Source organism: Pangasianodon hypophthalmus, chromosome 16 (assembly GCF_027358585.1).
Source record: "Pangasianodon hypophthalmus isolate fPanHyp1 chromosome 16, fPanHyp1.pri, whole genome shotgun sequence".
Taxonomy (NCBI): Eukaryota; Metazoa; Chordata; class Actinopteri; order Siluriformes; family Pangasiidae; genus Pangasianodon; species Pangasianodon hypophthalmus.
Window position 1 is genome coordinate 25,418,377 of NC_069725.1, and position 12,500 is coordinate 25,430,876.

Here is a 12,500-nt window from a genome sequence, read left to right on the forward strand (position 1 = left end):
CTCTGTGTTTACTCTCAGTGTTTACTCTCAGTGTTTATTCTCAGTGTTTACTCTCAGTGTTTACTCTCAGTGTTTACTCTCAGTGTTTACTCTCAGTGTTTATTCTCAGTGTTTACTCCCAGTGTTTATTCTCAGTGTTTACTCTCAGTGTTTACTCTCAGTGTTTACTCTCAGTGTTTATTCTCAGTGTTTACTCTCATTGTTTACTCTCAGTGTTTATTCTCAGTGTTTACTCTCATTGTTTACTCTCAGTGTTTATTCTCAGTGTTTACTCTCATTGTTTACTCTCAGTGTTTATTCTCATTGTTTACTCTCAGTGTTTACTCTCAGTGTTTACTCTCAGTGTTTATTCTCAGTGTTTACTCTCAGTGTTTACTCTCAGTGTTTACTCCCAGTGTTTATTCTTAGTGTTTATTCTCAGTGTTTATTCTCAGTGTTTACTCTGTGTTTACTCTCAGTGTTTACTCTCAGTGTTTATTCTCAGTGTTTATTCTCAGTGTTTTCTCTCTGTGTTTATTCTCAGTGTTTACTCTCAGTGTTTACTCTCAGTGTTTACTCTCAGTGTTTACTCCCAGTGTTTATTCTCAGTGTTTACTCCCAGTGTTTATTCTCAGTGTTTACTTTCAGTGTTTACTCTCAGTGTTTACTCTTAGTGTTTACTCTCAGTGTTTAGTCTCATTGTTTACTCTCAGTCTTTACTCCCAGTGTTTACTCTCAGTGTTTATTCTCATTGTTTACTCCCAGTGTTTACTCTCAGTGTTTACACTCAGTGTTTACTCCCAGTGTTTACTCTCAGTGTTTACTCTCAGTGTTTATTCTCAGTGTTTACTCCCAGTGTTTATTCTCAGTGTTTACTCTCAGTGTTTACTCTCAGTGTTTATTCTCAGTGTTTACTCTCATTGTTTACTCTCAGTGTTTATTCTCATTGTTTACTCTCAGTGTTTATTCTCAGTGTTTACTCTCATTGTTTACTCTCAGTGTTTATTCTCATTGTTTACTCTCAGTGTTTACTCCCAGTGTTTACTCTCAGTGTTTACTCTCAGTGTTTATTCTCAGTGTTTATTCTCAGTGTTTACTCTCAGTGTTTATTCTCAGTGTTTACTCTCAGTGTTTACTCTCAGTGTTTATTCTCAGTGTTTTCTCTCTGTGTTTATTCTCAGTGTTTACTCTCAGTGTTTACTTTCAGTGTTTACTCCCAGTGTTTATTGTCAGTGTTTACTCCCAGTGTTTATTCTCAGTGTTTACTCTCAGTGTTTACTCTCAGTGTTTACTCTCTGTGTTTATTCACAGTGTTTACTCCCAGTGTTTACTCTGTGTTTACTCCAAGTGTTTACTTTCAGTGTTTACTCCCAGTGTTTATTCTCATTGTTTACTTTCAGTGTTTACTCTCAGTGTTTACTCTTAGTGTTTACTCTCAGTGTTTAGTCTCATTGTTTACTCTCAGTCTTTACTCCCAGTGTTTACTCTCTGTGTTTATTCTCAGTGTTTACTCTCAGTGTTTATTCTCATTGTTTACTCCCAGTGTTTACTCTCAGTGTTTACACTCAGTGTTTACTCCCAGTGTTTACTCTCAGTGTTTACTCTCAGTGTTTATTCTCAGTGTTTACTCCCAGTGTTTATTCTCAGTGTTTACTCTCAGTGTTTACTCTCAGTGTTTATTCTCAGTGTTTACTCTCATTGTTTACTCTCAGTGTTTATTCTCAGTGTTTACTCTCATTGTTTACTCTCAGTGTTTATTCTCAGTGTTTACTCTCATTGTTTACTCTCAGTGTTTATTCTCATTGTTTACTCTCAGTGTTTACTCCCAGTGTTTACTCTCAGTGTTTACTCTCAGTGTTTATTCTCAGTGTTTATTCTCAGTGTTTACTCTCAGTGTTTATTCTCAGTGTTTACTCTCAGTGTTTACTCTCAGTGTTTATTCTCAGTGTTTACTCTCAGTGTTTATTCTCAGTGTTTACTCCCAGTGTTTACTCTCAGTGTTTATTCTCAGTGTTTACTTTCAGTGTTTACTCCCAGTGTTTACTCTCAGTGTTTATTCTCAGTGTTTATTCTCAGTGTTTACTCTCAGTGTTTATTCTCAGTGTTTACTCCCAGTGTTTACTCTCAGTGTTTATTCTCAGTGTTTACTTTCAGTGTTTACTCCCAGTGTTTATTGTCAGTGTTTATTCTCAGTGTTTATTCTCAGTGTTTACTCTCAGTGTTTACTCTCAGTGTTTACTCTCAGTGTTTTCTCTCTGTGTTTATTCTCAGTGTTTACTCTCAGTGTTTACTTTCAGTGTTTACTCCCAGTGTTTATTCTCTGTGTTTACTCTCAGTATCTATTCTCAGTGTTTACTCTCAGTGTTTACTCTCAGTGTTTATTCTCTGTGTTTACTTTCAGCGTTTACTCCCAGTGTTTATTGTCAGTGTTTACTCCCAGTGTTTATTCTCTGTGTTTACTCTCAGTATCTATTCTCAGTGTTTACTTTCAGCGTTTACTCCCAGTGTTTATTGTCAGTGTTTACTCCCAGTGTTTATTCTCAGTGTTTACTCTCAGTGTTTATTCTCAGTGTTTATTCTCAGTGTTTACTCTCAGTGTTTACTCTCTGTGTTTATTCTCAGTGTTTACTCTCAGTGTTTACTCCAAGTGTTTACTTTCAGTGTTTACTCCCAGTGTTTATTCTCATTGTTTACTTTCAGTGTTTACTCTCAGTGTTTACTCTTAGTGTTTACTCTCAGTGTTTAGTCTCATTGTTTACTCTCAGTCTTTACTCCCAGTGTTTACTCTCAGTCTTTACTCCCAGTGTTTACTCTCAGTGTTTATTCTCATTGTTTACTCCCAGTGTTTACTCTCAGTGTTTACACTCAGTGTTTACTCCCAGTGTTTACTCTCAGTGTTTACTCTCAGTGTTTATTCTCAGTGTTTACTCCCAGTGTTTATTCTCAGTGTTTACTCTCAGTGTTTACTCTCAGTGTTTATTCTCAGTGTTTACTCTCATTGTTTACTCTCAGTGTTTATTCTCAGTGTTTACTCTCATTGTTTACTCTCAGTGTTTATTCTCATTGTTTACTCTCAGTGTTTATTCTCAGTGTTTACTCTCATTGTTTACTCTCAGTGTTTATTCTCATTGTTTACTCTCAGTGTTTACTCCCAGTGTTTACTCTCAGTGTTTACTCTCAGTGTTTATTCTCAGTGTTTATTCTCAGTGTTTATTCTCAGTGTTTACTCTCAGTGTTTACTCTCAGTGTTTATTCTCAGTGTTTACTCTCAGTGTTTATTCCCAGTGTTTACTCCCAGTGTTTATTCTCAGTGTTTACTCCCAGTGTTTACTCTCAGTGTTTACTCTCAGTGTTTATTCTCATTGTTTACTTTCAGTGTTTATTCTCAGTGTTTACTCCCAGTGTTTACTCTCAGTGTTTATTCTCAGTGTTTACTTTCAGTGTTTACTCCCAGTGTTTACTCTCAGTGTTTATTCTCAGTGTTTACTCTCAGTGTTTTCTCTCTGTGTTTACTCTCAGTGTTTACTCTCAGTGTTTACTCTCTGTGTTTACTCTCAGTGTTTACTCTCAGTGTTTACTCTCAGTGTTTACTCTCAGTGTTTACTCCCAGTGTTTACTCCCAGTGTTTATTTTTAGTGTTTATTCTCAGTGTTTATTCTCAGTGTTTACTCTGTGTTTACTCTCAGTGTTTTCTCTCTGTGTTTATTCTCAGTGTTTACTCTCAGTGTTTACTCTCAGTGTTTACTTTCAGTGTTTACTCCCAGTATTTATTCTCTGTGTTTACTCTCAGTATCTATTCTCAGTGTTTACTCTCAGTGTTTACTCTCAGTGTTTACTCTCAGTGTTTACTCCAAGTGTTTACTCTCAGTGTTTATTCTCAGTGTTTACTCTCAGTGTTTATTCTCTGTGTTTACTCTCTGTGTTTACTCTCAGTGTTTATTCTCAGTGTTTATTCTCAGTGTTTACTCTCTGTGTTTACTCTCAGTGTTTATTCTCAGTGTTTATTCTCAGTGTTTACTCTCAGTGTTTACTCTCAGTGTTTATTCTCAGTGTTTACTCTGTGTTTACTCTCTGTGTTTACTCTCTGTGTTTACTCCCTGTGTTTACTCTCAGTGTTTATTCTCTGTGTTTACTCTCAGTGTTTATTCTCATTGTTTATTCTCAGTGTTTACTCCCGGTGTTTATTCTCATTGTTTATTCTCAGTGTTTACTTTCAGTGTTTATTCTCAGTGTTTATTCTCTGTGTTTACTTTCAGCGTTTACTCCCAGTGTTTATTCTCTGTGTTTACTCTCAGTATCTATTCTCAGTGTTTACTCTCAGTGTTTACTCTCAGTGTTTATTCTCTGTGTTTACTTTCAGCGTTTACTCCCAGTGTTTATTGTCAGTGTTTACTCCCAGTGTTTATTCTCTGTGTTTACTCTCAGTATCTATTCTCAGTGTTTACTTTCAGCGTTTACTCCCAGTGTTTATTGTCAGTGTTTACTCCCAGTGTTTATTCTCAGTGTTTACTCTCAGTGTTTATTCTCAGTGTTTACTCTCAGTGTTTACTCTCTGTGTTTATTCTCAGTGTTTACTCCCAGTGTTTACTCTCAGTGTTTACTCCAAGTGTTTACTTTCAGTGTTTACTCCCAGTGTTTATTCTCATTGTTTACTTTCAGTGTTTACTCTCAGTGTTTACTCTTAGTGTTTACTCTCAGTGTTTAGTCTCATTGTTTACTCTCAGTCTTTACTCCCAGTGTTTACTCTCAGTCTTTACTCCCAGTGTTTACTCTCAGTGTTTATTCTCATTGTTTACTCCCAGTGTTTACTCTCAGTGTTTACACTCAGTGTTTACTCCCAGTGTTTACTCTCAGTGTTTACTCTCAGTGTTTATTCTCAGTGTTTACTCCCAGTGTTTATTCTCAGTGTTTACTCTCAGTGTTTACTCTCAGTGTTTCTTCTCAGTGTTTACTCTCATTGTTTACTCTCAGTGTTTATTCTCAGTGTTTACTCTCATTGTTTACTCTCAGTGTTTATTCTCAGTGTTTACTCTCATTGTTTACTCTCAGTGTTTATTCTCATTGTTTACTCTCAGTGTTTATTCTCAGTGTTTACTCTCATTGTTTACTCTCAGTGTTTATTCTCATTGTTTACTCTCAGTGTTTACTCCCAGTGTTTACTCTCAGTGTTTACTCTCAGTGTTTATTCTCAGTGTTTATTCTCAGTGTTTACTCTCAGTGTTTACTCTCAGTGTTTATTCTCAGTGTTTACTCTCAGTGTTTATTCTCAGTGTTTACTCCCAGTGTTTATTCTCAGTGTTTACTCCCAGTGTTTACTCTCAGTGTTTACTCTCAGTGTTTATTCTCATTGTTTACTTTCAGTGTTTATTCTCAGTGTTTACTCCCAGTGTTTACTCTCAGTGTTTATTCTCAGTGTTTACTTTCAGTGTTTACTCCCAGTGTTTACTCTCAGTGTTTATTCTCAGTGTTTACTCTCAGTGTTTTCTCTCTGTGTTTACTCTCAGTGTTTACTCTCAGTGTTTACTCTCTGTGTTTATTCTCAGTGTTTACTCTCAGTGTTTACTCTCAGTGTTTACTCTCAGTGTTTACTCCCAGTGTTTACTCCCAGTGTTTATTCTTAGTGTTTATTCTCAGTGTTTATTCTCAGTGTTTACTCTGTGTTTATTCTCAGTGTTTACTCTCAGTGTTTTCTCTCTGTGTTTATTCTCAGTGTTTACTCTCAGTGTTTACTCTCAGTGTTTACTTTCAGTGTTTACTCCCAGTGTTTATTCTCTGTGTTTACTCTCAGTATCTATTCTCAGTGTTTACTCTCAGTGTTTACTCTCAGTGTTTACTCTCAGTGTTTACTCCAAGTGTTTACTTTCAGTGTTTACTCCCAGTGTTTATTCTCTGTGTTTACTCTCAGTATCTATTCTCAGTGTTTACTCTCAGTGTTTACTCTCTGTGTTTAATCTCAGTGTTTACTTTCAGTGTTTACTCCCAGTGTTTACTCTCTGTGTTTAATCTCAGTGTTTATTCTCAGTGTTTACTCCCAGTGTTTATTCTCTGTGTTTACTTTCAGTGTTTACTCCCAGTGTTTATTCTCTGTGTTTACTCTCAGTGTTTATTCTCTGTGTTTACTCTCAGTGTTTATTCTCATTGTTTATTCTCAGTGTTTACTCCCGGTGTTTATTCTCATTGTTTATTCTCAGTGTTTACTCTCAGTGTTTACTCCCAGTGTTTACTCTGTGTGTTTATTCCCAGTGTTTACTCTCAGTGTTTACTCTCAGTGTTTATTCTCTGTGTTTATTCTCTGTGTTTATTCTCAGTGTTTACTTTCAGTGTTTATTCTCAGTGTTTACTCTCAGTGTTTACTCTACGGGGTTTACTCCCAGTGTTTACTCTCAGCCTTTACTCTCAGTCTTTACTTTCAGTGTTTATTCTCAGTGTTTACTCTCAGTGTTTAATCTCAGTGTTTACTCTCTGTGTTTATTCTCAGTTTTTACTCTCAGTGTTTACTCCCAGTGTTTACTCTCAGTGTTTACTCCTAGTGTTTACTCTCAGTGTTTACTCCCAGTGTTTACTCTCAGCCTTTACTCTCAGTCTTTACTTTCAGTGTTTATTCTCAGTGTTTACTCTCAGTGTTTACTCCCAGTGTTTACTCTCAGTGTTTATTCTCAGTGTTTACTTTCAGTGTTTACTCCCAGTGTTTATTCTCTGTGTTTATTCTCAGTGTTTACTCCCGGTGTTTATTCTCATTGTTTATTCTCAGTGTTTACTCTCAGTGTTTACTCCCAGTGTTTACTCTGTGTGTTTATTCCCAGTGTTTACTCTCAGTGTTTACTCTCTTTGTTTACTCTCAGTGTTTACTTTCAGTGTTTACTCCCAGCGTTTATTCTCATTGTTTATTCTCAGTCTTTACTCTCAGTGTTTACCTTCAGACTTTACTCTCAGTGTTTATTCTCTGTGTTTACTCTCAATGTTTACTTTCAGTGTTTACTCTCCGTGTTTATTCCCAGTGTTTATTCTCAGTGTTTACTTTCAGTGTTTACTCCCAGTGTTTACTCTCTGTGTTTATTCTCATTGTTTACTTTCAGTGTTTATTCTCAGTGTTTACTCTCTGTGTTTATTCTCAGTGTTTATTTTCAGTGTTTACTCCCAGTGTTTATTCTCTGTGTTTATTCTCATTGTTTACTCCCAGTGTTTATTCTCATTGTCTATTCTCAGTGTTTACTCTCAGTGTTTACTCTCTGTGTTTATTCCCAGTGTTTACTCTCAGTGTTTAGTCTCTTTGTTTACTCTCAGTGTTTACTTTCAGTGTTTACTCCCAGCGTTTATTCTCATTGTTTATTCTCAGTGTTTACTCTCAGTGTTTACCTTCAGTCTTTACTCTCAGTGTTTATTCTCATTGTTTATTCTCTGTGTTTAACTTCAGTCTTTACTCTCAGTGTTTATTCTCGGTGTTTACTCTCAGTCTTTACCTTCAGTCTTTACTCTCAGTGTTTACTCTCAGTCTTTACCTTCAGTCTTTACTCTCTGTGTTTACTCTCAGTGTTTATTCTCAGTGTTTACTCCCTGTGTTTATTCTCAGTGTTTACTCTCAGTGTTTATTCTCAGTGTTTACTCCCTGTGTTTATTCTCAGTGTTTACTCTCAGTGTTTACTCTCTGTGTTTACTCCCTGTGTTTACTCTCAGTGTTCATTCTCAGTGTTTATTCTGTGTTTACTCTCTGTGTTTACTCTCAGTGTTTATTCTCAGTGTTTATTCTCAGTGTTTACTCTCTGTGTTTACTCTCAGTGTTTATTCTCAGTGTTTATTCTCAGTGTTTACTCTCAGTGTTTACTCTCAGTGTTTATTCTCAGTGTTTACTCTCAGTGTTTACTCTCTGTGTTTACTCCCTGTGTTTACTCTCAGTGTTCATTCTCAGTGTTTATTCTCAGTGTTTACTCCCTGTGTTTACTCTCAGTGTTCATTCTCAGTGTTTATTCTCAGTGTTTACTCTCAGTGTTTACTCTCAGTGTTTATTCTCTGTGTTTACTCTCTGTGTTTACTCCCTGTGTTTACTCTCAGTGTTTATTCTCATTGTTTATTCTCTGTGTTTAACTTCAGTCTTTACTCTCAGTGTTTATTCTCGGTGTTTACTCTCAGTCTTTACCTTCAGTCTTTACTCTCAGTGTTTACTCTCAGTCTTTACCTTCAGTCTTTACTCTCTGTGTTTACTCTCAGTGTTTATTCTCAGTGTTTACTCCCTGTGTTTATTCTCAGTGTTTACTCTCAGTGTTTATTCTCAGTGTTTACTCCCTGTGTTTATTCTCAGTGTTTACTCTCAGTGTTTACTCTCTGTGTTTACTCCCTGTGTTTACTCTCAGTGTTCATTCTCAGTGTTTATTCTGTGTTTACTCTCTGTGTTTACTCTCAGTGTTTATTCTCAGTGTTTATTCTCAGTGTTTACTCTCTGTGTTTACTCTCAGTGTTTATTCTCAGTGTTTATTCTCAGTGTTTACTCTCAGTGTTTACTCTCAGTGTTTATTCTCAGTGTTTACTCTCAGTGTTTACTCTCTGTGTTTACTCCCTGTGTTTACTCTCAGTGTTCATTCTCAGTGTTTATTCTCAGTGTTTACTCTCAGTGTTTACTCTCAGTGTTTATTCTCTGTGTTTACTCTCTGTGTTTACTCCCTGTGTTTACTCTCAGTGTTTATTCTCAGTGTTTATTCTCAGTGTTTACTCTCTGTGTTTACTCTCAGTGTTTATTCTCAGTGTTTATTCTCAGTGTTTACTCTCAGTGTTTACTCTCAGTGTTTACTCTCAGTGTTTATTCTCAGTGTTTACTCTGTGTTTACTCTCTGTGTTTACTCTCTGTGTTTACTCCCTGTGTTTACTCTCAGTGTTCATTCTCAGTGTTTATTCTCAGTGTTTACTCTCTGTGTTTACTCTCAGTGTTTATTCTCAGTGTTTATTCTCAGTGTTTACTCTCAGTGTTTATTCTCTGTGTTTACTCTCTGTGTTTACTCCCTGTGTTTACTCTCAGTGTTCATTCTCAGTGTTTATTCTCAGTGTTTACTCTCTGTGTTTACTCTCAGTGTTTATTCTCAGTGTTTATTCTCAGTGTTTACTCTCAGTGTTTACTCTCAGTGTTTACTCTCAGTGTTTACTCTCAGTGTTTATTCTCTGTGTTTACTCTCTGTGTTTACTCTCAGTGTTTATTCTCAGTGTTTACTCAGTGTTTACTCTCTGTGTTTACTCTCAGTGTTTATTCTCAGTGTTTATTCTCAGTGTTTATTCTCAGTGTTTACTCTCTGTGTTTACTCCCTGTGTTTACTCTCAGTGTTTATTCTTTTATTCTAATACAGTACAATACACACGCTTCACACATGCTACAGACACACTACACACCCAACACACACACATCACACACATGCAACACACACGCAACACACGCTACACACGCAACAGGCACGCTGCACACAAGCTACATACACTCTACACACACATGCAGGTTCATGCTGTGACGGTTTTTCAAAAACATATGTTTTAAAGATCCACACAAAAGCAGCATGTGTTATGAACGTACACAGTAAAATCTGTCCACGTTTTCAAAAAGCTTCAGTGACCCAAAACTGCATTTTCAAGAAGAACTACGTGTGAATGGGGCCTGAGTCTGATAAAAACCATGAAAGCTACAGCACTATCTTCAACTGTTTTATTCATTCAGTTACACTTTAATATTTATAAATATAATGTTTCTTACTTGGATTTACATTTATAGGTACACAGTGAACCACAGTGCCTTTTGCAGTGCATTGTGGGATATCAAGAGTGCAAATAAATATTCCACCTTATGCTCTGTGAGTAAAATACTGCAGAATAGATATATATAGAATAGATAAGAATATAGAATAGATAAGAATAAATAATGACACACACAGAGACACAGAGCGGTTTTCAACTCGTCTTCAATTTCACACTAAAGTGTGGTTACATCATCACCATCATCATCATCATCATCATCATCACCACCATTACCATTACAGACAAAAGCTCTCTCCACTTTAAACAAACACACACAGACACTGTTGGTTTTACTATCTTTGTGAGGACGTTCCACTGATTTGTTTATTGCTAAAGCTAAATAATGCTAATGCTAACCTCAGTACCCAAAAGGAAATCTTTTGGCTCGTCATTTTTTTAAATTAAGCACTTTTTTTGTAGAAACCAACTGAACATCTCCACAAGATAAAGCTTGTAATTTATTTCTATCCACATGGAGACATTTGGTCCTCACAAAGAGCTAGAAACTCTCCACACACACACACACACACAAACACACACACACACACACACACTCGCTGAGCCCTGGAGAAGAGGTCAGGGCAGGTCAGGTTCACTGATCTCAGGTCAGTGTCTCGGTTCAGTTACAGTTTTGTTTCTCACTAAATGTCTGATCCAGGATCAGCGTTTGGCTTCGTCCCCAATCACAACTCTAACTCACTCTCACTAACTACTCCTTCCTCATCAGCTAGTCCATAGTGTCCCAATCTATCCATCCATATCTGACAGCTCATTGGCCGGTGTGGAAGGTGCTGAATTGTGATTGGCTGTTTTAAACCCAGTGTCAGCAGCCCAGTCCGCTGAGCGCTCCGATACGGTCCACTTTAATCCCGAAGCAGCCGCGTGCAGAGCCCTTCCTGTTCCGCACACGCAACTTCCTCTGCCTCGTCAGGAAGTCCAGGAAGGGGCGGGGCACAAGGCGGAGAGGTTCTTCCATCACAAAGTGTCCTGACAGACCACGCCCATCACTCTCAGAGGGGGCGGGGCTTTGAGCTGAGGCTTCTGTGACCTCCGGCTGGGACAATAAGAGGGAAGTGATCTCTGATCCAAACAGATCCTGTAGAATCTGACACACACACACACACACACACACACACACACACGTGCACGCACACACACGTGCACGCACACACGCACATGCACACACACACGTGCACGCACACACGCACATGCACACACACACACACACACGTGCACGCACACACACGTGCACACACACACACACACGTGCACACACACACGCACACACACACACGTGCACGTGCACGCACACACACGTGCACACACACACACACACACCATACACACGAACACACACACACACACACGCGTACACGCACACATACGCACGCACGCACACACCCACCACACACACCCACACATGTGCACACACACACACACACGTACACACACACGTGCACACACACACCCACACACACCCACCGCACACCATACACACACACACACACCTTGAATTGATAAAGATTTCATTTCAAAGATTTTCATTTCATTACACGATAAAAGTTAGTGTGAGGTTAATCTGAGATGTTTTTTTTAATAAATGTTACAATATGTATACAAATGAGTGTTTATTCATTATTTATTGAAAATGTTTAATTATTGATTTATTAGAAACTGCTGTATATCTGTACTGTTGATTCAGCAGTATTACAGATTACACACTTCTCTTAGTGTGTGTGTGTGATGAACACTCACCTGAGATTCTGTTCTCCTTGATGGTGGTCGGCTCATTACCTCTGTCACCATGGCGATTAAGAGGAAGAGGGCAAAAAGGCGGGAAGATGGAAAGGCCATCTTGGATGATGAAGTTCAGCAAAAATAAAAGTCCAACATAAATAGTTAAAAAATAAATGTTTGTAAAAGTTCTCAGACGGAGAACCGCTTGGTCGTTTTATATCCGGAGATTCAGCGTCGTATCTTTATGGCTTTGTTTGTTTGTTTGTTTGTTTGTTTGTTGTCTTGTGGTACCGTCGTGGTGGTGTGGTGTTCTGTCCTGTGCAGGACTCGTCCGTTCTGAGAGCCGACACTGCAGTGGCCATTTTAAACCCCAGCGCTGTGATGTCACACATTCCAACCTGTTACCATCGACACGCAGACGAACAGTACAACAATATTCATTCATCTATCTTTCTTATCATCCCATCCCTCACTCCACCTCTTTTCTTCTGACTCGGTCCTGATTTCAGTTGTTCACTGTCTAATTATTTGTTTTGTTGTTCTCTCTTTTATTTGTTCTTCTTCTTCATTTCCCACAAAATCTTCATTCATCACAGCCTGTAGCATCTCCACAGGCATCACCAAGGTGTGTGTGTGTGTGTGTGTGTGTGTGTAGAGGCCCTTTGTATTCTCTCTCAGTCTCTCAGTCACCCACACTGATGACGTTCTATGTCAAAGTAATTTAATTACTTAATCAGTGTTTACGGCCTCTTCCTCCTTTGTGATGGCGAGGAACAAAAATGTAGTACTATGACCTTTGACTCCTGCAGGTTCCGCCCCCCATAAACCTTCCCCCTGGAAACGAGGAACACTCAGGAACTATTTCCTACTTACCATAGTTCAACACACTGAGAGGGTTTCCCCAGAGACAGAGAGACAACCAGAGACAGACGGAGAGACAGACAGACAGAGAGACAGACAGAGCATGATAGAAGAATGAGTGTCTGCCCCCCTCCAATGTGACGCACATACACTGA

The 12,500-nt window shown here is 38.2% G+C and overlaps 1 protein-coding gene across 1 annotated transcript in view; it reads right to left on the reverse strand.

Annotated features, from left to right (window-relative positions):
* Positions 1–9,893: 9,893 nt before the first annotated feature.
* Positions 9,894–12,500, reverse strand: part of nppcl2 (natriuretic peptide C-like 2) — a 3,092-nt gene continuing 485 nt past the window's right edge. Inside the window, exons 1-2 of the mRNA XM_053240527.1 lie at positions 11,503–12,500; positions 9,894–10,852 (exon numbers count right to left, since the gene is read on the reverse strand). The exon at positions 11,503–12,500 is cut by the window's right edge and continues 485 nt beyond it. Coding sequence (XP_053096502.1) covers positions 10,571–10,852; positions 11,503–11,601 — 381 coding nt within the window. The 5' untranslated portion in view covers positions 11,602–12,500 and the 3' untranslated portion in view covers positions 9,894–10,570. The remainder of the gene's footprint in view (positions 10,853–11,502) is intronic.